The 22027-nt window shown below is 49.9% G+C and overlaps 1 protein-coding gene across 3 annotated transcripts in view; it reads left to right on the top strand.

Moving 5' to 3' along the window:
* TTLL4 (tubulin tyrosine ligase like 4) overlaps positions 1–22027 on the top strand; it is a 1554536-nt gene that overhangs the window by 1466628 nt on the left and 65881 nt on the right. For 2 of the 3 annotated variants that reach the window (XM_069616870.1, XM_069616872.1), the window contains one exon: positions 12538–12611. The exons of the other annotated variant lie outside the window; for it this stretch is intronic. In XM_069616870.1, the coding sequence (XP_069472971.1) occupies positions 12538–12611 (74 nt within the window). The remainder of the gene's footprint in view (positions 1–12537; positions 12612–22027) is intronic. 3 annotated transcript variants of the gene reach the window in all.

Genomic DNA, 22027 nt, shown 5'->3' with positions numbered 1-22027 from the left:
GGGAACACTGCAAAAGATTTAAGACTACAGGTATAGCAGTAAACCCACTTGGTAGCAGTCTGTACCACCCAGATTTACCTGGTAGCTGTGGCTGAGCAGTCAGACTTCCCTCAAGAAGAGTTAGGCAGTATGTAAAGTATACACAATAGGTACTAAAACACAATAGCACAAATAAACACTGACCAGAGCTTGGTTTCAAAAGTATATAGTTATTTATTTTAAAAACACATAAGTTGAAAACACTCTAGCAAAATAGCAAAATATAGTAAAACACTTCAAACACAGTTATAAGAAAAGCAGCTTCAATCCTTTCTCCTATCTAGACAACTCTAGGTTAACACCACATAATTCAAACAGAGGTGAGTGCTTAACGTTAGATGACACTCTAGTAGATTCACGAAAGGGGTAGAAAGACACAGAAATAGGTTAAACACACCACTCTAAGATTCAGAACACTTGCAATAGGCTCAAAGAAGTACAAAGTCACAGGTGAGCAAAAGTCACTAGGCAGGGCCCACTCTTAGAGTAGCCGGAGCGAAAAATGTGCCCAAGATCACACTGTTATTAGGGATTCAAAGTCTTGCAAAGAGTTAGAAAGAGTTTAGAGTGGCTTAGAAAGTTTAGCCAAAGTGTCCCAGGCACTCCCAGGTTCGAAAGCCGAGGGCTAAATCTACCCCGTACAGTCGGTGGCAAGGGAAGCCAGGCGGAACACGGTACCTTAAGCGGAAAGGATCCTCCAGCGGGGGCAGTTGTTCCAGGCAGTGACAGCAAGGCTCGACGTCGGTCAGGGGAGAAGAAAATCTCGCTGAAGAGCAGAAGAGGAAGGTCGTTGCACTGCCCGGGAAGAAACCAGCCGCGGAGTCCTCCGGTTAAAGGGTTGTACCGACTTTCGCGGTTTGGGGTAAGAGTGGTATTCCGGTTGCCGGGGTGCTTGGCACGGGCAAGGCGGCCACGAGATACCTCGAAGAAGCGGAAAGAAGGTGAAAACTGGTTGTCCCCACCAGTCAAGGGAAGGAGCCACTCCGTTAAGAGTTCTCCTCGGTCGTTGGGAAAAGTGGTGAGACGGTTCAGCAGGGCTCCACCGGTTGGTGTCGTCGAAGCAGGTCAGCTCAGCTCTTCCCTCGTCGGATTCTTGGTCCTGTGGCGACTTCTGAAGTTCCAGTCCCCAAAGCCCTGCTTTTATGCAGCAAACCCCCATTCACCCAGCCTAGCTGTCACTCAAACATGCTAAGTGGTGAGCCGGGCGGCTCACCACTTGGGCCAATCAGGACGGAGTGCGACTTGAGTTACCAAGGTAACTCAGTCCAGGGTGCCTAAATCCCCCTCCACCCCTCCTAAGTACCCCAGACAGAGTGGCACCACTTTGGAGGGCTTCTGTGGAGAAGCCCGCCAAAAGTGGAACAAAGGGCTCCACTTTGGGTTAGAGTTACAGAGGCGAACACCAACGCCATTTTAGGATCAAGCTTTGGCAAAAAAAAAACAACCGGAGTTATAATAATAAATATATAAACCGGCGGTATGTTTAAGGCTACCGTAAATAAATAATTAAATGTGTTAGCCTAAAACAATGGGAAATCCCATAGGGAAATATTCGCGGTCGAATATAAAAAGTAGTTTCCACTGCCACCAGCCAAAACTCGATCAGGGGGGACGGAGATGTGCCCCCTCGACTAACAGACCCTGGGGCAATTGAATTGCCCCAGCCAGTACGTCCACAATATGATGGTTTGTACTGGTTCTGTTCAGGATTTAAGACTAGTAAAGTCTTTGGTGACTTTACATGCCCTGGGAGACAGTAGTCAGTCCCAGGGTATGGAGTCTATGTTGGGGAGTCCCTAGGACACCCCTGGGTTACTGCACAGAGGGTGCTGTGTAACCCACATCACAAAAATACATGAGGCCCTATGGAGTAAAAGACCCCATAGCCCATTCAACACAAGGTTTGACCAAGAGAACACAGTTCAACATGTCCAAGAGTGAGGGTAGAAGAGTCTCACTCTTGGCAGGAGAAAAAAAAGAAACCCCAGAAATCCAGCAAAGCTGCTGGGGGACTCACTAGGTAGGGAAATTCAGCCTAAACAGAGAATTCTCCCTAACACGCATGTTGCTGTCCGAGGTGTTGATTTGAATGGTGTTAGCCAAGTTGTTTCTGTTCTTTCTGTAAGGAATAATTTTAGCCAGAGGAGAGCTGTTTTGCCGATCCCAATATCTAGTTTGTTCATGAGTGTCATGGTTGACTGTGCCGAATGCTGTTGAGAGATTGAGTAGTTTGTGTTGTAGTGTGCGTTGGATAGATGAATGATAGAGCAGTTTGTTTTTTCGTTCCTCTCATGGGTCTGAAGCCTACTTGTGCCTGACCTAGCAGATGGTGGTTTTCCACTTATTCCAAGATTTGTTCGTAGACATAGCTTTCTGGTAGCTTTGAATTTTGGTCGGTAGTTTGTAAGGTCTTCCATGTTTCCCGAAGTGTCTTTAAGGAGTGGTTTAACGTAAGCTGATTTAAAGGCTTGTGGCAGTGTTTTTTGTTGCTAGTGAGAGGTTGAAGAGGTATTCTCCCTATGTTGTCTGCGAGAGGATGCTTTTGCAGTTGTCCGGTGCTCAGGGATTTGCTGGGAACCCACTATGTTCCTTTTGCTCACCAGGCTGTTGAATTTATCTGAGATTGGGGAGGAGGTTTAGTCTGGTCGGTGACTCTGGTGTTGGCTGGTTGAGCTGCTGTTTGTTTTAGCCTGCTTTGTATGATTTGCTGAAATTTGGTGATTTTGTTCTTGAAATGGGTTGTTGCATAGTTTTTCATTTAGGGATCTGTGTGGTGTTGCACATGGAAGGGTTTCTCATCTCATTTATGAATATTTCTTTTTGGGTGTTGCCTGCTCTAGCGACCCGACCCGTTCATTATAGTATGTCTTTTTTGGTTTGAGAATGTTGACGTTGTATAGTCTGTGTCTTTTATTAGGTGGGTTTTGTTTTGTTGGTTGTAGCTTTTCCATCATTCTTGTTCTAGTTTCCCCGTTTGTTTTTTCAGTGCTTTGATATGGGGCATAAACAATCTTGCAATTGTTTTCTTTTGTGATGGGTTGAAAGGTTCTTCCGGTGCAATGTCATCTACTCTTCATGATTCATTTTGGGATTGTGTCTATTGTTTCTTCTATGCCGGTTACGTTTAGGGTGGCGAGTGACAGTTTTGTGGCTTCTAGTTTGATGTTTAGGTTCGCTTCTTTGTCCAAATTCTTTACAAGGTTGGAGGGTTGATAGAGAAGGATCACAAAGGTTATGAGGTGGTCACTCCAAATGATTTGCATGGAGGGTGCAGTTGTGACCAGGTTTTTGTTGCCGAAGATTGCATTTCACCATTTGTCATAGTTTCGTTGTCACTAGTTGGTTGGTGTTTTGGGTGAGTAGATGTTCTCTGCTTCGAACCAGATTTTGAAGTCTCCACGGATGATTAGGTGGTTGTGCTTAATGGCCATGTGGGTGACGGCTTCCATGAAGGTGTCTATGAATGTGGTGTCGTAGGTTGGTGGCCTGTAGACGAGTAAACACGTTGGTTTGAGGCTAGGTGTATGAGTTCGCAGTTTGGGATGTCAATGGTTGAGCTTTTAGTTTTAGGTGGTCCTTGTAAGCCACGAGTCTTCCTCTTTTTCCTTCTGTTTGCTTGCTTGATTTTTGAAGTTGTTTGGTAGGCAGTTGTGCACTATGATCTTGTAGTTTTGTGTTCGCCAGGTATCAGTGAGGAATAGGATTTATATATCTGTCGCATAGCAGATCATAAATTTCACGTGTTCTTGGACATCGATCTAACGTTGACTAGGTTGCAGTGTATCGATTTGTTTGTTGTGGTCTGTTTGGTCTTCGGCTGTGTCTTTTGGTGGTCATGTTGTTGTTCATGATTGCCACCGGATTGTGTGTTTCGGTTTGTGGAATCTGTTACTTGATTGAGTATTTCGGTTAGGTTCCGAATTGGGTTGATGTCTTTGTTGTCTTCTCCTGGTTGTGGTTGATGGTGCCTTTTAGTCGTGCTCGTTTTTTGTGATGAATGGTGTGGTGAGGTGGTCTCCTTTTTGTTTTGTTTGTGTTTCATATCTTTCCCCTTGTAGTCCTGGTGATGTGCTTAAAGTTCTTCGGTGTCAGTGGCTGTCCAAGTGGGTGGCGGGTTGACATGTAGAGGAATTTTGGTCTTGTTCTTGCAAATGGATTTATTTCTGTTCAGCGTGGGAGTGTGTTGTCCCTTGGCGTGCGTCTATTTCCTAGTATGGCATTCCAAGATTGTTCCATTTTGTTTGCTCTGTTTTGGTTGTTCCTTGTGCCTGGTCTTTCCTGATGCTTGGCATATTAGGAAGGGTACTGTTCTGGTGGGGGACTTTACTCTAGGGGTAGACTTGTCAATGGTCTGGCTTTCTGAGCACCAGGATATCCCTTAGCTAGGGTGGTCTAGGGGTTATGGGTTGGGCCTGGTATCTTTCATTTAGTTACCTGGCTGTAGGGAAGATCTTTCGCTGCTTCAGACTGTATCTGGAATTAGCCTAGGTGATGGGTGACCAACTTCGGTGTTTGGATTAGGTTTGGCGGTTGGTTGTCAGTTGGTTAACCTGGCCAGGGGGACATCTTCCGCTGCCTCGGACTGACTCTGCGTTCTGGTATTTGCCTAGGCTGTAGGTGGCAGACTTTAGTGGTCGGGATTAAGTTTGGTGTTTGGTTGTATTTGGTTCACAGTGATGATAGCTTTCCTTTGGTGTACCATGGTCTGATCTTTCCTTGAGGGTTCCTGTGTGGCCGTCTCTTTCTGTGGGGTATTGAAGTTTGTGTAGTTGTCATCGGTTGCCAGTGGTGAGGGAATCTCTGTGGTGGCCTGTGTAGGTGTCTCGTTCACAGTTGGGGAAGCCTCTGGGATTACCTAGGTTTTATTTTTTTTATTTTCCCTTATGGGAACCTTTGGTTTTATAGTTGTATGGGATTCAGAGTTACAAAAGCCTCCCTGTATTTCCCTGGGTTTGATCTTCCCTTGTCGGAACTTGTGGTCTTGTAGTTGTACAGGATTCACATTGGCTAGAAGCCTCACTGTGGTAATTTATGGTTTGATGGTCTCTTGTGGGTCCTATATTGGGTTCAACTGTTCTGGGTGCCTCCTTTGGTCACACCTGGTGGTTAGTCGCTTGTGGGGTCCTGTGTGCTTGTCTTTCCTTGTGGGGGTCGCTTGGTTGGGTCTTGTATCTGGTTCATTGAGGCGTTCGCCTCCTTGTGGTGTCCTGTGTGACTGTCTCTCCTTGTGGGTCCCTTTTGTTGTGTCCTGTTGTATCCAATTCCGAGGTGGTTGCCTTCCTGTGATGGCCAGGTTCTTTTTAGTTACCAGATGGTGTCAGTCTTGTGTCCGCTCTCTTACTATGGGGGTGCAGGGTGTGGTGAGGGATGGAAGAGGTGCAGGGCGCTGTGGGAGGATTTTAATTTGATGCAGTGCGGTTTAGCCGACTGCTACCATTTTCAGTTCAGCGTTTGTGTTGAGATTTCAACTAGGTTTAAAAGGGCTGTATTCCAAAATCATATGACTTTGACAGTGTTCAAGCAGTGAGAATTCACCTGGATATACAGCGATGGCTGTGTAGCAGTGGCTGTGTAGCAAAGGTCACATGAGTTCAACAGAGATATAATGGTTACTTCCAATGGATTGTGTCCTCCAACGTATTCCACATCTTTGACATGTAATGTCCACAGCTGTGCACTTCGGAAACTTTTTTCAGCAGTGGGCGTCCTGCGTCGATATCCCTCGAAGGCCTCCGGCAAGGGCGACGTCACCGGATGTTATATATAGGACGCACGGTGAATGTAGCCCCAGTTCCATTTTTTTTTCCACAAACGTGTTGCTTCATTTGTCTGTGGTGCTTGGGCGAGTCTCACGACACAGACGACTGTTCGAAATGCCATTCGCTAACTGCCAAGGCCTTGTGGAGGGGGAAGCTCCAGTTAGGTAGGGGCTCTGAGCCTACTAAGTCCCGTAAATCTAAATCGTCCAAGGGGGTTTCCACCGATGACTCGAGGGGTGACGCTCCGCGTCGGGAGGAGACCCGGGGATCTCTGTCCCGGAGTGGTTCCCGCCATTCGTTTTCCTCGTCCCGGCACTCTAGGAAGCGCTGTCACCGGTTGCCTTCCCCGTTCTCCTCGGAGGATGGTGCCTCAAGGAAAGTGGCATGCCAGACGAAGTCTTCGACTCCAGAGGAATGGGCTGCTTTTAAGGAGCAGATGTTGCCGATATTTCAATCGCAGGGCACGGTTCCGCTCGTGCCTTCTCATGAAGCCGGCAAGGAATGGTCTCGTACCGCGGCTCGCACGCCTTCGGGCTTGGGTCCGCGACACGCACAGGGAACCTTCTAGGTTTCGTTTGGACTCAGGACAGTCACAACAGACATGCCTCTAGGTCTCGGTCCTTGTCCCCACGGAGACCGTGGCAACCTACGAAGGGCTCGATGCCAGCGTTGACTCGATCGGCGCCGTGTCCGTCTGACTCGGACGTCAATGCTTTGAAATCTTATCAGCCCACTGCGCCGTCGGCGCTCTGTGTCGAAGCCTTCGGCGATCTCGATGCCTTCAGGTGGTTTTGCCCGCAATTTGTCCTTTGAGTACCCGGATGTCCAAGGAAAGCTAATGGGAAGTCTGTGAGGCCAGTTTTGGAGTACAGGCCCTCTTCTGTCCCTAGGTCATGGTTTCAAATCCCTCTGGACGACATTTATGAAGAGGAGGAAAGGTCTGAATTTGAGGACCCTGGTGAACTTGATGTGGCTCCAGTTTCTTCGGGAGACACTCAGTTGGAGGACTTGAGGCAATCTCTCCATGATGTCAGTGGGTTGGACACTTCTCCGGAAGTGGAATTTGGTAGGCCTGAGCCTGGGGCTCATGTTGAGTCTTCATACAGGAGGCTTATGGCTAGGGTCTCGGAGTATCTGGACTGGTCCAGTCCTCCTGAAGACTTTGTACAGGATGCAATAACAGACATCTTAGATCAAGGTCTTTCCTCTGACCTGGTGTTTCCGTTTCATCTCACCTTGCAGAAAAGGGTGGCAGCTGCTTGGCAGTCCCCGGAATCTCTTCCTTCTGTTAATAAATCTTTGACAAAGAAGTACCGCCCTTTCGTTAGTGATCTAAGCTATTTATCCACTCACCCCACTCCTGAGAGTTTGGTGGTCCAGGCGGCTACGGCCACTTCAAGGCGGGTGAACGAAGCGAACATGATGAAGGGGGAACCGTTTTGGCTACTGTGGCTGGAGGTGACTGTAGTGACGGCCACTTCCCTCACAGGATGGGGGCGCTCATGCCAACAACTTGACCGTCGGTGGTCGTTTGCCTCCGTCAGAGTCCAGACTCCACATCAACCTGTTAGAGCTGAGGGCCATCAGGCTAGCCTGCTCTGTGCAGGGGAAGAGTGTCCTAATCATGACGGACAACACTGTGGCCATGCATTACCTCAACAAAAAAGGTCACTGTCACTCCCGTTGTGCAGAGAGGCAATGCAGCTCTGTTTCTGGGCCATCCAGCAGGAAATTTCGATCTCAGCAGTTCATCTGGCCGGCGACGAAAATGCAGCAGCAGACACTCTGAGCAGGCAGAGCACAGTCTCTCACGAGTGGGAGTTGGCTCAGGAAGTCCTTCCGGAGATCTTCGCCCTTTGGGGAACCCCGTAAGTGGATCTCTTCGCCACCACTGTCAACTGGAAGTGCGAGAGATTCTGCTCAAGGGAATTTCCTCCAAGAGGAGCCTTAGAAGACGCATTCGTGGTGGATTGGTCATTCCCACTGCTGTATGCGTTTTCCAGTCCCCGTAATTCCAGAGTGTGGTACCGGGACCTTCTGGAAATGTCCATCTGCCCTACACGCCGTCTTCCCCGCCGAGAGGGTCTGCTCTTGAGGGGAGGAGAGTCCGGTTCTCCATCCAGAGGTCAAGACTCTCAACCTTCACGCTTGGTTTCTGAAAGGTTGAGGTATAAGGATTGCAACCTCCTGGATTACGTAATGGAGGTGTTGCTTTCGGCCAGGCGGCCTGCAACAAAATCCCTATATCGTTGCCGTAAATTCTGCGACTGGTGCAGGAATCACAATGTTGATCGTTTTCAGTGCTCCATTCCTATGTTTTTGTCTTTCTTGCTTTCTTTGGCCTTCAAGTGGGTACCGTTCAAGGTTACCTGGCGGCGCTGTATATCTTTAAGCGCTCGTCTGAAGAATGTTCTTACTTTAAGATTCCTTTGATTTCTCCATTTGTTAAAGGACTGACTAATGTATTCCCGCCGTCCCCTTTCCAGATGCCGGTTTGGGATTTGAATTTGGTTTTCAGATTTCTCATGGGTGCTCCATTTGAACCTTTGCACTCTTGTCCTCTGAGATTACTGTCCTTCAAGACTGTGTTCTTGGTTGTGGTTACTTCCGCTCACAGAGTGAATTGCAGGCGCTTTCGGCTAAACCACCTATTACTGTTTCATTAGGACAGGGTTGTTCTGCGAGTACGTCCTTCTTTTATACCTAAGGTCGTCTCTGAATATCATTTGAGTCAAAAGATGGTTCTTCCATCTTTCTACCCTCCTCATCCTGGTAAGGAAGAGGAGTGTCTCCATCGGTTAGATCCTAGGAGAGCTCTTAGCTTTTACATTTCTAGGATGTCCAGAGTCAGAGTGGACGATCAACTCTTTGTAGGATATGCTGGACACCGGTTGGGCCAGGCTGTTACCAAACAGACCTTGTCCAGGTGGCTTATCCGTGCCCTTACGGAGTGCTACCGGTTGGCAGGTAAAGACCCTCCTGAAGAGTTGAGAGCTTATTCCACTAGGGGCGTGGCTACTTCCACCGCCCTCCAGCGGGGTATTCTTATTAGGAATATTTGTGATGCAGCTACTTGGGCTTTAAAACATTATTCCCTGGATACAATCCATGGTCAGGATATGGCCTTTGGGAAAGCAGTTCTTTATTCCACAATCTAATTGGGTATTCTAAATTATTTTCCCTCCTCCATTTACTGGTACTCCTTTGGGAGTCTGTCAAAGATGTGGAATGCATTGGGGGACAATCCATTCGAAGAACAAGTTACTTACCAACTGGTAACGTTGTTTCGACTGGGTGTTCCTTCAACGCATTCCATATCGCTCTCCCAGTCTGCCCCTCAGGAGAATTTCCTATGCGATTGCAGCTTCCGTTTCCGCAAGGCTAAATGCAGTCTGGCAGGCATCTGAATGGTGTCACACGTTCTGGGGGGAAAAAACTTGAACTGAGGCTATGTGCACCATGTGTCCTATTTATAACCTCCTGTGACGTCGTCCTCAACGGAGGCCCTCGAGGGACATGGACCCGAAGCCATCAATGCAGGACGCCCTCTGCCGAAAAAGTTTCCGAGGTGCGCAGCTGTGGACATTACATGTCAAAGATGTGGAATGCTTTGGAGGAACATCCAGTCGAAAGAACGTTACCAGTTGGTAAGTAACGTGTTCTACTCGTGGCTACCACCTCGCCCAGGAGAGTTGGTGAGATACAAGCTCTCTTGCCAGTCACTGTATTTGTCATTCCACGCAGCAAAAGTGGTTCTAAAAGGACCCATCCTTCCTTGGTGCCCAAGATCCTGTCAGACTTTCATTTAAACAAGACTTTGGTGCTGCCAGTTTTCTTTGCAAACCCCTCTTTGCCTGCTGAAAGGTCTTTGCATTCACTGGATGTTGTGCATGCTTTGAAATTCTATGCTGCATGCATGAACAACTTTAGAAAGACTTCTGAACTGTTTGTGAACTTTTGATATGTGGATCATGGGAAGGCCCCATCAAAAGCATCCATCTCCAGATGGCTCTCGGGCTGCATCATGCATTGTCCATCACATGGCCAAAAGGCCATTGCCAGGCCGACAAGAGGGCCCATTTCACCAGAGCAATCGCACTTACAGCGGTGTTCCTCCCTGGTGTTCCCCTGCTGGATATCTGCAACACCTTTACGAATTTCTGTGTCAACATGGATTCCAGGGAGGAGTCTCGTGTCGGACAAGCGGTGCTTCACAACCTGTTTTCTTGAGGTGTGTTCCAGGGGTACGTTTTATTGCTTCTGTTGAGCCTTACCACCTCTTGTGGTTGTTTATATGTACTGCTGTGTAATCTTATTCATAGCATGTGAATCCATGCAAGACCCCATGCTGGAGAGCAAACAAGTTACTTTCCTGTAACTCTTGTTCTCCAGAATGGGTCTTGAATGGATTCACATGCAAACCTTCCCTATTTTCCCCTCTGCAGCTATTTATGGGTCCTTACAGCCACTTTTTGTGCCCAACCAAATCTGAAGATGGCCATCAGAGGTGGCGCTAAGGAAGACGAGTGGGGGCAGTATGACCATAAGTGACGGCAATAGGCTATGCAAGCAACACTGCTATTTTTAGTTTAAAGCTAAACTGCTTTATTTTACAGAGGATTCCCAGCCTGACTGGTAATATTCATACCATGTACAGGGTTTGAAATTAAGGGGAGCTGGGCGCTAATTAGCTCCCGCGTTTGGTCTAGAAGGTCCTAGTTGGCTTGATGTGGAGGAAACGCATCTGGGTGGATTGAAATCTGTGCGTTTTGGACAATCTTTAAATGAGCATTAGGACGCATCTATATGACATTTAAAACATAAGGGGTTATAAATAATGGACAAAGTGATATGTTTACATCTTATGTGGAAGTTAGATTTGCAGAACGATATGCAGTAGCTCCGGGTTCCCCATTGGTAGCTTCTGATCACTTGGTAATTCTGGATACTCGAGAGCTGCTTTTAGTTCCAGCTTGTCAAATCTTAATTTCGATCCCTGATGTAAATCCATGCAAGGCCCATGCTGGAGAACAAGCGTTACAGGTAAGTAACTTGTTCCTTGCGGACTGATCAGTGCCCTCAAAACAGATGAGCCTAGCAAGGTAAGAAGAGCAAAAATGCTTCAGTTACCTCCAAAATCAGGAAAGGTTCAGCACAACAGCAAAAGGCAGGGTGTGCCATTGAGGTCTATGGAATGAAAGCATCAAAAATAAAATCTTTCCTAACATGAGGTACTTTATCAAATTACTCTCCCAATGCACTGTAATTTGAATGAGCTCTTAAATAATTGCCATATACCAAGTAAATACCTTTTTGAATGCTTACCTGCATGTACAATTTAGGGTTTTAACAGCAGTAAATTAATCATAGACCTAGTAAAATGTAGACTGTGATGAACGGAAGGTGCTTCACTTTGTCTCCTTAATGTAATACTGCTAAACCCCCAACGTTTCCGCCTCAGCACTCCAATGTCCCTTACTAACCTTTCCATGCATGTCCATGTTAACAAGCTGATTTGACTTTGACTCTTCAACTACGCCATCTGGATCCAATAGCAGTTGGGATTTTGACAATGTCCTCTCGGTCAGGGAGGTTTATTACCTTGCTCCCAAAAATCAGGTTGGGGGTCACAAAATGGCTAGCAAATTAGGGTACCATTGAAGTAGATGTGGAAGCGGGCAACACTTTTCATAACAATACTACATAGACCATAACACTTCGGGAGACCTTACTCTACAAAGAATATCTTTCCAGCTGCTGATTGCTCCGCTCAACCCTAGTTTCCCAACCTATGTCCCTCAACCATCCTTCCCCCACTTTCTCTTCCCCTACCCATCCCAGCGTCTCTGCTACCCATGCACTCTGCTTGTAACCAAAGCCTATGGGTGCATCCTCTTTGGATAGTGCTCTGTCGCATCCCAGCTAGGTGTGCGTTTTATAAAATGCATTCATACACTCCTGCATGAGAGAAAGGATAGAAGATCTAAGAAATTGTCTTTGTATCCATTGTATCAGGCAGGTGTGAAGCATACAATAGCAAGATGGTGTGTTCAGGGATTAGTTGTAAATATTTTCATTGTTTACAAGAATATAAACCCAGAGCTCCTGTGGCCTTGTTCTGGAATACTACCATGACACAAATATGTAAGGCTGATGAATGGAGGTTCATACCTTTTTAAGAGGCACACATGCATCCATTCAGATGCCAACGCTCATGTGTAGATGTGCAAAGCTGCTTTAAGGAATGTGTGTAATTACTCGAAGTTGCCTTTTATATACTGCCTACTTCCTATCTTGGAAGGGTTTTGCTTGCTATTCTAGCAGAACAGTTATGAACTGTGATACTGCGAGGAAGAATGTAACTTACCTGTGTTGGTAGTAATCAATCATGGAATGCGTTCTACCTAAACAACCTGTCAATGCTCTATACTCTCATGACAAGTTGTCATCAGGGATCTTTACATAAAACTCTGATTGCGCTGGCTGTTGACTTAAACAGGAAGTTGCTTGATTCATAGGATGAAATGTATGGGTTTTTGCACACCAGCAACCAGAAACCATTAACTTCCGAAACTTGTATCATTTGGAAAACATCTGACGTGTGTTCACTACCACAACAGTATGCTTCAAGGTGTTCTTGCTATAGCTTCCCCACAGACATGACTTGCACAAATATAGAAGTTGAACAAAATGTACTTGCCTGCTGCTACCCACCCTCTCTTTGTGTTTTATTCCAAAGTGGTCTGCTCCAGGATCGTTCTCCAGAGTTGACATCCCTCTCAATGGCTTCAGCAAACCTGAGTCAGCCAAGGGGTGAGTTGTTGCTTGTATGTTGAACATGGAAATGGATGGGTTGGTTTGATGCATCAGGACAGAAAGGGGCGGGGTTGCATGTATTCAATCAAACTAACAATTTCCTGCATATAAATATTAACAGCTAGATGGACTTGGTGTTTTATGTAGTTTATTCAGGGTGCTTGCCCAGTTGAAACCTGTTTTTCCCCAGTGCTATATTTTATTAATTGACACCAGGCAAATGTGTTTTGCACCATTTCATCGTGGTGGGGGGATAACTGGTTGTCTTTAACCTCTCTGCACTAACCCCTTCCTCATTTTTCCCCCTTAGTTCTTACTGTCAACTTGCCTGCACCCCTCTTGCTTCCATCCCTTATGGTTGTTGGCAAAGTACTTAATTAGCGTTGGGTTACAAGTGGTATGCCCACGGTAGCTGGACAGAACCCCCAATTAAAATCCTTTGTGTGGGTGGATGTAAACCCCATGACTAAAATGCAGTGGGATTTCTTCTCCTCACCCAACTTGTGAGGTAGCTACGTCAGTCAGCCTTGTATAGACTACATGTCGGAGGTAGGGTGAACCCTGTTGCTGCGTTAATTTGGACACTGGATGATTAAAACTAGTGTGAGTGCACATCCCAGTCTAAAGCCCGGGAACAATGTTTAAATATGGTAGTCAGTGGTTTGGTAGTTGTGAAATGTTTGGTTGCCAGCATCACTATGATTAGTGGCTGGGTTTGTCCCAGGGCTCAAACTCTCTGATAATGGAGTAGGGCATGCACAATCACTTTGTACAGTGAGTCCTGTGTAGCCTGAAGAGGATCCTTGACTGACTGTGAATTCCTAGAGCCACTGGACCAAAGACCTTGCATTGGTAACATGTTCCCTTGACAAGTTGGGACCAACCAAGTCACCTGCTCTGACTAACCTCAAAGTGCAATTTGCATCCCTTTGCCGAAACACACTGAACCAAGAAAAAACCTTTGTGGCCAGTCAGGCGTTTTAAGTGAAGAAAACAAGTAGTGGAGAAGACAACAGGTGAGTAAAATGTTCCAAAGATGAAATAACACGGGTTACATTACAAAGATTATGGGTCCTCTCAAAATCTTACCACTTTAAGGAAATCCTGGGGGAGTGGAAGGGGATCACTAGACACCTTGGCCAGACCTCTATTGATCACTACCAGCAAGGGACAGGACTTTGTACCTGTACAAACCTATGGCTGTGGAGGCATGGGGTGTTATAAAAAGCTATGCAGGGTTTTACCCCCTTACTCTGATTCCACTACAAACCACCACTAGTGTTCTTATATTTGGTACGCTCACTTACTTTTATTGCTGGTTCTGTTTCAGGGGTCCAAAGGTTGTGGGTACAGTGGCAGTTTTCAGCCTCTGCGTTGGGTCAAGCTAGGTGGCGATTTTGAACTTGGATGAGATGGTTTTTTGATGTTTTCCACTGGAAGCAGGCAGCAGCAAAGAACAGTGCTCGGGTGGTGGCAGGCGACTTGCATGGCAAAGACAAGCCCCTCCTAGAAGGCCCGTTCGAATTGGAGAACAGCAGCCGCAGGAGGACTGTTCTTGGGTCACAAGCTAGAGATTTGCTGAGTTCAGAGGTGAAACTGGGAATGGTAACCGATGCACAGCATATGCTCTGGATGGAGCTGGTCTGCCCACAGGATGGTTCTGGCACACTTCTGAAGGCTGCAGGTTCAGCGTGCAGGTGTCTGGACTGGTGGGTCCCACCAGCCAATGTGTCCAAGCACAGAATAAGGACTTTGGAAGTTCAGTCCAGAGAGGCAGGCCTTCACCGGGAATTGGCTGGAGGGGAGGCAATGCACAATGTCTTAAATTCCTCCTTGGATGTTTGATGCTGGCAATGTATTGGAGGGCCAGGGCCTCCTTGTCCTATACCTCCTTAGACTGTGTTTTCTGCTTATCTTCTGCACAGGACTCCAGTTTAGGCCCCTGGCAGTGCAGCTCTTCATTTTGTTCTTGGTGGACAAAGACCCATGGGATACCCTTAGGGCTCCATGGGTAGGGGTACCACCCTGCACCCCTGGTGTATATTTCTGGGCATGTTGCCCACAGAGCTGGGTATGTGCTGGTGGCAGCTACATGCGGACTTGGCTGTGATTCTGGCAATTCATCATTTTTGGGATGCCCTGCCATGGGAATCAATGGATTCCTACACAAAGGCAAAATGGCCACTGGTGGCCTCTTGGTTTCCCTTGCCTCTCCCCTTGTTTTTCAAAGTTCTGAGACGCCCTGCCTCTGTTCCGTTACCCTGATTGGCTGTTGGATGGAAGGACCATATATGGCTCTGGGGCTGCCTCCTGTCGGGCTGTCTTGAGCCTTCCCAGGGACTGCTTATTGTGGGTACACCCTTGGGGTGCACCCTACCTGAGTAGTCAATATGCATTCTGTGTAGTGTCTGGTTTTGGTTGTGACACACAATGCCTGAGCCAGCCCTGACAAACTGGAATGAATGCAGTGTGGTACACTGAAAGGCTGGGGAGTATCTCCCAATACAGATTCTGTGTTGTGGGTGTCTGGTTTCTGGTGAATAGCCTGACTGTGAGCCTGATTGGGTGCTGCCTGCATGAATGCACTTGTGTGCGATTGGCTGACTCAGCCTGAGTAAATGGGGGAGTGTTTTGTATGACAGGGGCTGCTTGTTGTGTGTACACCCTTGGGGTGGAGCCGACATGAATGAATGGAGTGAGTCGTCAATATGCATCATGTGTAGTGAGTGTCTGGGTTTGGTTGTGGGCACCATGGAGCTGAAGAAGACAAATGAGACACGCTGGAGGAGTGCTGCAGAAATCCGCATTGTGTCAGCCTATACTACTGCGTCTGGAACCTAGACCACCTAATCGAGATGTAAGACCTATGTGAGGTGCCTCCCTCCCTCCGACTAGAGGGACCAACTAGTTACCTGTCCTGCTCTAAAGGTAAATCGCCTGGTTTCGGTCATTAGTGCATACATCTTTTAATTTCCTATGCCAGTCCGGATCCACCTTTTCATCTTTGCAAGGAATTCCGTTTGGCCAATCGTATAGAACTCTCTGGGCATTCTTAATGCTCTACTAGGACTCTGGAAATCCACTGTGCTGCCCTCTACCAGGAGACGAGCTGCTGAAAGACTGAACTCCTGCCATGAGTGCCCCCTGACTTTATCTGGTGTCCTGCAAGGCATGGATTAGTGAAGATCTTGGTGAGGGTCTCCTTCGTGCAAGCGAATCTGGGTGTCCCCATACAGTTCGAGGTCTCCAGAGGAACCTGAAGATGACCAGCAGTGCTCACCCTCCAGTACACAACCTGACGGACCTGCGCAGCTACAACAGTGGGGCACACGTTCCCCAGTGATTTACTGTTGCATGGGACTTAACTTTCCAGGGGCTCAGGGGCCTGTGATTACTTATCTTTTGAACCATGCACATATGCATTCGGTTTGTATTTGCTGCAAAGCTCTGCTTACCTTAGCGCTATCAGAGGTTGGCCCAGGAAGGGGGTGCAGAACTTCTGTGGGTCATCCTTGTGAACCCCAAGGGTGGTAGTAGCTCCACCTTTCACTGTAGGCCAACTTAAACCCCAAAGCCACTATTTCACATGTGGCCTTTCCCCTGCACTAACTAACTTCACAAAATGTCCTGCACTGAGTGGGCCCTCCTGCACTACTCTCCTCAGGAACCTTTGGAACACTTTAAACTACCAGAAGCCTGGCACAAGATAGGACTTTGACTTCTGAATTTTGTATATGGTGCAGGGTGCCTTGTAATTTAGGGCCTATCTCTTGATGTGCGTTTCATGTCTGTGCTCCCTACTTTGGCGAATGCATTCATTAATTGAAAAACTGCTTGTGATTCGTAAGTAGCAGATAACCGATAGGGGGGTTACCTAACTGAGTTGTATATATGTAAGTATTTTTATTTTCCATGAAATATTTAAGGTATCCTTGGTGCAACAGAGCTTAAAGAGGTAACCATCTCTAGTGCCACCACCACTAACTACTGATTTCCTGCGTACTTATTGACCCCAGTTAGTTGAGCGAAGGAGCAATGAGCCCACGGGTGTTTGGTGCCCAGAGTGTCGCGCTCACTAGAGGATTCCTCTGCCCACTTTTTTGGTGTCACCATCAGTGCTTGTAAATGGGTGTGCAATGCTGGCAAATGTGGAGCGTGGTGATGGAAGCCCACAGGCACCACACGGTCTAGATCTAGTCCCCGGAACAATGGGGATCCTGTAAGGCCACTGCTGTAGTGCGCCCCAACAGGGATCTGCCCAACTCCCAGCTGTGTGACTGGGACAATAGCGGGGGAGCGGATAGCACATCGCATGCTCCTATCAGGAGTAGGCTACGCCAGAGCACGGACCTGAAGGCGAGGAACTGGTTACAGCATTGGGGCTGGCAGAGGAGACCTTCACGGCGGCTTGTGTGGCGGGCACAGAGGTGGATTGCTAAAGCTCCGGCCAGGAGCAAGAACACTGGTCACAGCCTGGCTTGGCTGGCCGAGGACATAGAAGCCCAAGGGATCACTGAAGTACCTGTTCGTCAGCTGGACCGCAGGGCACTGACCACGGTGGCTAGGATGGAGGTGTGAGGAAGGTGTGCGAGTACCACATGCCAAGATGGTCGCTCTGGAGTAATAGATTGCCAGGAGAGCGGTAAGTTGACCTGTGGGAACCCTCATAACTGGGGAGCAGGGAGCACTTACTGGGGGTTTGTCAGGAGGGAAGGAGCGCGCCTGTGCTTTCTAGTGCCTTGGGGACCAAAGAAACCTCACGGTGAGTGGAGAGTAGTGGCACCTTGCTGACGGCTGATCTGGGGCTGCTCCTGATGAGGAGTGACTTGCAGAGTTGGTGAAATGGGCCCTGGGGTCCCGCGGCCAACAAGATGGTTAAGGGCCAACTGCAGAAACTGGAGCAATGTATGGGGGAAAAGTCAGACCGAAAGTATCCCCGGTGGAATAAGGCAAAGACCCAGAGTCTGCTGAAGGGAGTGTGACAATGTGACTACTTGACGTAATTGAAGTTCTCCAGCATGGGGTCTGGCATGGATTCACATGCTCATGAATATGCCCCGTCGTCAGGCCGGGAATCCTCGGTAAAGCAAAAAATCAGTATCAGTTTCGTTTCTGATCTGTCTTTCTTAGTAGTAACCAATCACTGATCTCTGGGTCATACTGCCCCCAGCCAATGACTGCCCTCTACCTAAGCCCCTCCCCTGGCAGCCATCCTCAGATTTCTACCGCACGTTCAATTGTTGGGAGTCCTCGTGTTTTAGCCCTCGAGCTTTTACTGCGTTTTTCGCGTTTTTCAGGAGATTTTTCTCTTTTTTTCGGATAATCGAGCCTCAAGCTCCACCGTTTCTACTTCCGATAACGGGGGACAGTTTTTGGAATTCTTCTACGAACCTCAAGGGTGAAGTTTTTGTCGAGTTGCGCTTCTTGGAGGATCCCAGAAGATCTGTGGCCTACCTCAACGGACATGGCCCAGGACAAGGGAAGCTCGACGCCCGGATCCAAGCTGTTCAGGAGCTGCCCAGGATGCGGATTGCAAAATGTTTTCAAGGAGGACGAGCATTCGAGATGTCTCTACTGCCTTCATGAGGACAAGATGCACGTGGAGAAGGACTGTGCGTTCTGCAAGAACCTGTCGGAACGGACCAAGCAAGATCGTCGTTCCTGCCTCGCCGCCTGGCTGGAGAAGGGCACAGCAGGTGAGAAGGTGAAGAAAAAGTCTGAGCGGTCTTCTATGTCCTGTGAGGACGCCCCGGCGACAGGGGCCCAACAGAAGGCCAAGCACCACGAGTCCGGGAGCGCCGAAAGGTCGGGCTCCTCGGCTGCCAGGCAGGGCGCGACTTCCCCGGCACGATCAACCACGAGCCAACGCTCTGGTTTGGGGAAGAGGAAGTCCGAGAACCCGGGTAAGCTTCTGGAGAGGCCCGGTCGATCTCGAAGGGAGCCGAGGGGTAGCGAGGCGATGACCCTCCCTCCAAAGCGAAGGCCCCAGACGCACCTAAGGTGGTGAGGGCCTTGATCCACCCGGCAAAGGCCTCTATCGAGGTTGTCGCAGTGGCCCTGGCGAAGCCGGCAGAGGCTACGCCAGTGGAGGTGGCCTCGGGGCCCAGAGTTTCCCTGCCGCCGCAGAGGGAATCCTCTTTCCAGACGATCGTTAAGACCCGGGTGGGGAAAGAGGGGGGGGGGAGGGCGGTGGCCATTACGGACTCAGATTCAGCCTCCGAGGAGGATCCGGTGGAAACCGTGAAAGGCCTCAACGAGAGGTTCATAGGCCTCAACGAGAGGTTCGAGAAGGTTCGATCTATGGGGAAGGTTCCCGCTGATGTGATGGAAGATGGCGACGACGAGGGCCCGGTGGAGCAGCCATCCTGTCCTTCGAAGCCATTACCCGAGCCCCAGGATAGCTCGGCGGCCATTTTGTTGGCGATCCAATCCTTATGTACTGAGATAAGGACGAGGTTACCACGGACCCCGACGGAGGATCCAGAACCAGGCCTGTCGGGAAGCCCTCGGAACAAGCGGAGGAGAGTCCACTCCGCTCCGCCCTTTGTGCCCGTGAGTCCTGTGGACCCCTCATCCCCCTCGCCGGACCCTCAGGAGGATACGACGACGGATACAGCGACGGGGACGGGCAGCGGCGATGACACAACGGACATCCCGTCATCACGCATTCCTCCCTCCCCCCCCCCCCCCTCAGGCCTCTTCGCCCAACAAAATTGGCTCTTTTCACGCCATGATAGCCAGGGCATCCGAGCTCTTCCAGCTCTGCCCTGAGGAACAGAAAAAGGAAGGTTTTCTTTACCAACGACGAGAGGCCAAGAGAAAGACGGTCCTCGCGGTGCCGTTGCTCGACGACATCTGGGACGAGGGCTTGGCTATCCTCAAGAACCCTTCCACGACACCCACCAAGATGGACAGGTACGAGAAGAAGTACCGGGTCCCCGATGCCACCCCCTTGTGCCTCAGGGCCCAGCCCACGCCGGACTGGGTCGTCTGTGTAGCGGCCAAGAAGAAAGCAGCGGGTGCGGCGGCTTCAACTTCCACTTCCCCGCCAGACAGCGAGGGCAAGAAGTTTGACTCCATGGGACGACATAAGGCGGCCAATGCCTTAGCGATTGTGGCCCGTTACGACAGGGAGCTTTGGTTCAAGATAGCTCCTCTGCTGGACTTCCTACCGGACGACAAGAGGGCGGAGGCCCTACAGATTCTGCAGGAAGGAGAGATGGCGTCGGATCACGCCATAACGGTGGCAATGGACATTGCTGATACCGGATTTCGCCAACTGGGCAACGGGGTTTGCCTCTGAGGATGGCTCAAGGCGACAGACTTTCGCCAGGACGTCCAGACCAGAGTGTTGGACATGCCGTTCGACGGCAACAACCTGTTTGGAAAGACGGTGGATGAGTCCCTCCAGGCCATCAAGACCGACACGGAAACAGCCCGAGCCCTAGAAGTCCTTCAGCAACGGCGGCCCTTTCGGAGCTCTGGAGGCAGACGGGGAGCCTCCAAGGGATCCAGCGGCGGCTCTTCTACTTACCGCCAGGCGGCCCGCTCCTCGTCCCAGGAGGCCTACAGAGGCCGCGGCAAGCAAGGAGGGTCTCGCTGCCGTCGGCAAAGAGGCCAAGGCGGCAAGGCCTCTTCCAAGCAGGACTGAACCGGCCGTAGCGTCGGGCCCCCACCGAAGCACCCCGGTGGGAGGACGGCTGACTAAGTTCGTCAGCGTGTGGGAGTCCATCTCCACCGACCGTTGGGTGCTGGACACCCTGGCCCGCGAACACTTGCTGGAATTTTAAAAGAAGTGTCCTCGCATTCCTCCCGTGGCCAGGAAGGAGAATCACGTCCCTCAACTGCTGTTGGAGGAAAGGGCGATGCTCAAGAAGGGTGCCATCGAGCTCGTCCCCAAGAGGCTCTGGGGCTCCGGAGTATACTCAAGATACTTCCTCGTCAGAAAGAAGACAGGCGGTTGGCGCCCCATTCTGGACCTGTGTCGGTTGAGCAAGTACATCAAGGCACAGAAATTCAGGATGGTCACCCTCCAGCACGTGCTGGGACAGCTGGAGGAGGGCGACTTCCTATCGTCACTGGACCTGGAGGATGCTTACTTCCACATCCCCATTCTAAAAGGACACAAAGTTCCTCAGATTCGTAGTCCAGGGGCGTCGCTACCAATTCAGAGCCCTGCCATTCGGATTAAAGTCGGCACCCAGGGTGTTCAAGTGCCTCACACCTGTGGTGGCGCGGCTGCGCCTGCAAGGGATCCACGTCTACCCCTACCTGGACGACTGGCTAATCCGTGCAAGGTCAAGAGAACTCGCCGTCGAACACTCAGCAAGGACCGTCCGCCTGCTCACGGAGCTGGGATTCGCCATCAACTACCCCAAATCCCATCTGGTCCCATCGCAGGTGGCACTGTTTCTGGGATGATGTCCTCATGCATCTACCTTGTGCCCCTTTGCAGACTTTGGATGCGTCCGCTACAAGAGTTCCTAGACGCCCGCTGGATTCAAGCGGCGGGCTGCTTCGAAGACAGGATCCCGCTCGACGAGGAGTTCTGTCGGGCGATTCTATGATGGGGTGCCCGTGCGCACCTCTCGGCAGGAATGGACTTTCAGGCCCCAGCATATCAGGAGACGGTAACGACGAACGCCTCCCTTGAGGGATGGGGGGCCCACACCGGAGAGGTCTCTTCACATCAACATCCTGAAGCTACGAGCCGTGTTCTGGTCGCTCGAATCGTTCCTTCCGTCCCTCAAGGACAAAGTGGTGAGGATCTTCACCGACAACACCACCACGATGTTCTACATCCGGAAGCAGGGAGGCACCAGATCCCCAGCCCTATCCAAAGAGGCCCAGGATCTGTGGCACTGGGCCGTCGTCCAGGGGATGTTTCTGGTTCCCTTCCACCTGGCAGGAATAAAAAAACACCATTGCCGACTCACTCAGCAGGGAGCTGCGCTCGTGCCACGAGTGGGAACTATGCCAGGACCAGGTGGATCGGCTCTTTCAACGGTGGGGCAAACCGGCAAACCCCAGATCGACCTGTTCGCGGTGAACTCCAAGTGCCAGAGGTTCGCCAGCAGGTTTGCCCAGCCGAGGAGCATGGGCGATGCTTTCTTGTTCCGTTGGGACGGCCTGTTCCTGTACGCGTTGCCGTTGCTGCTCTGTCTCATCAACCAGCTCAAGAGGTCCAGGTGCAGGATGATCCTCGTCGCACCGGCGTGGCCGAGACAGATCTGGTTCCCGGACCTTCTGGACTTGTCAGCGTCCCCACGTATCAAGCTGGCGACGGACGCGGATCTTCTCTCCAGAGAAGGAGACGCCATTCTCCATCACGACCCAGAGTCGCTGAACTTGCAGGCTTGGCTCCTGCAGCACTAGAGTTTGGAGGATACGATATCCCGGCTGACTGCAGAGAG

The sequence above is a fragment of the Ambystoma mexicanum genome, chromosome 9 (genome assembly GCF_040938575.1).
Source record: "Ambystoma mexicanum isolate Mex_15411 chromosome 9, UKY_AmexF1_1, whole genome shotgun sequence".
Lineage (NCBI taxonomy): Eukaryota > Metazoa > Chordata > Amphibia > Caudata > Ambystomatidae > Ambystoma > Ambystoma mexicanum.
This window is presented reverse-complemented; position numbering and strand designations above follow the sequence as displayed.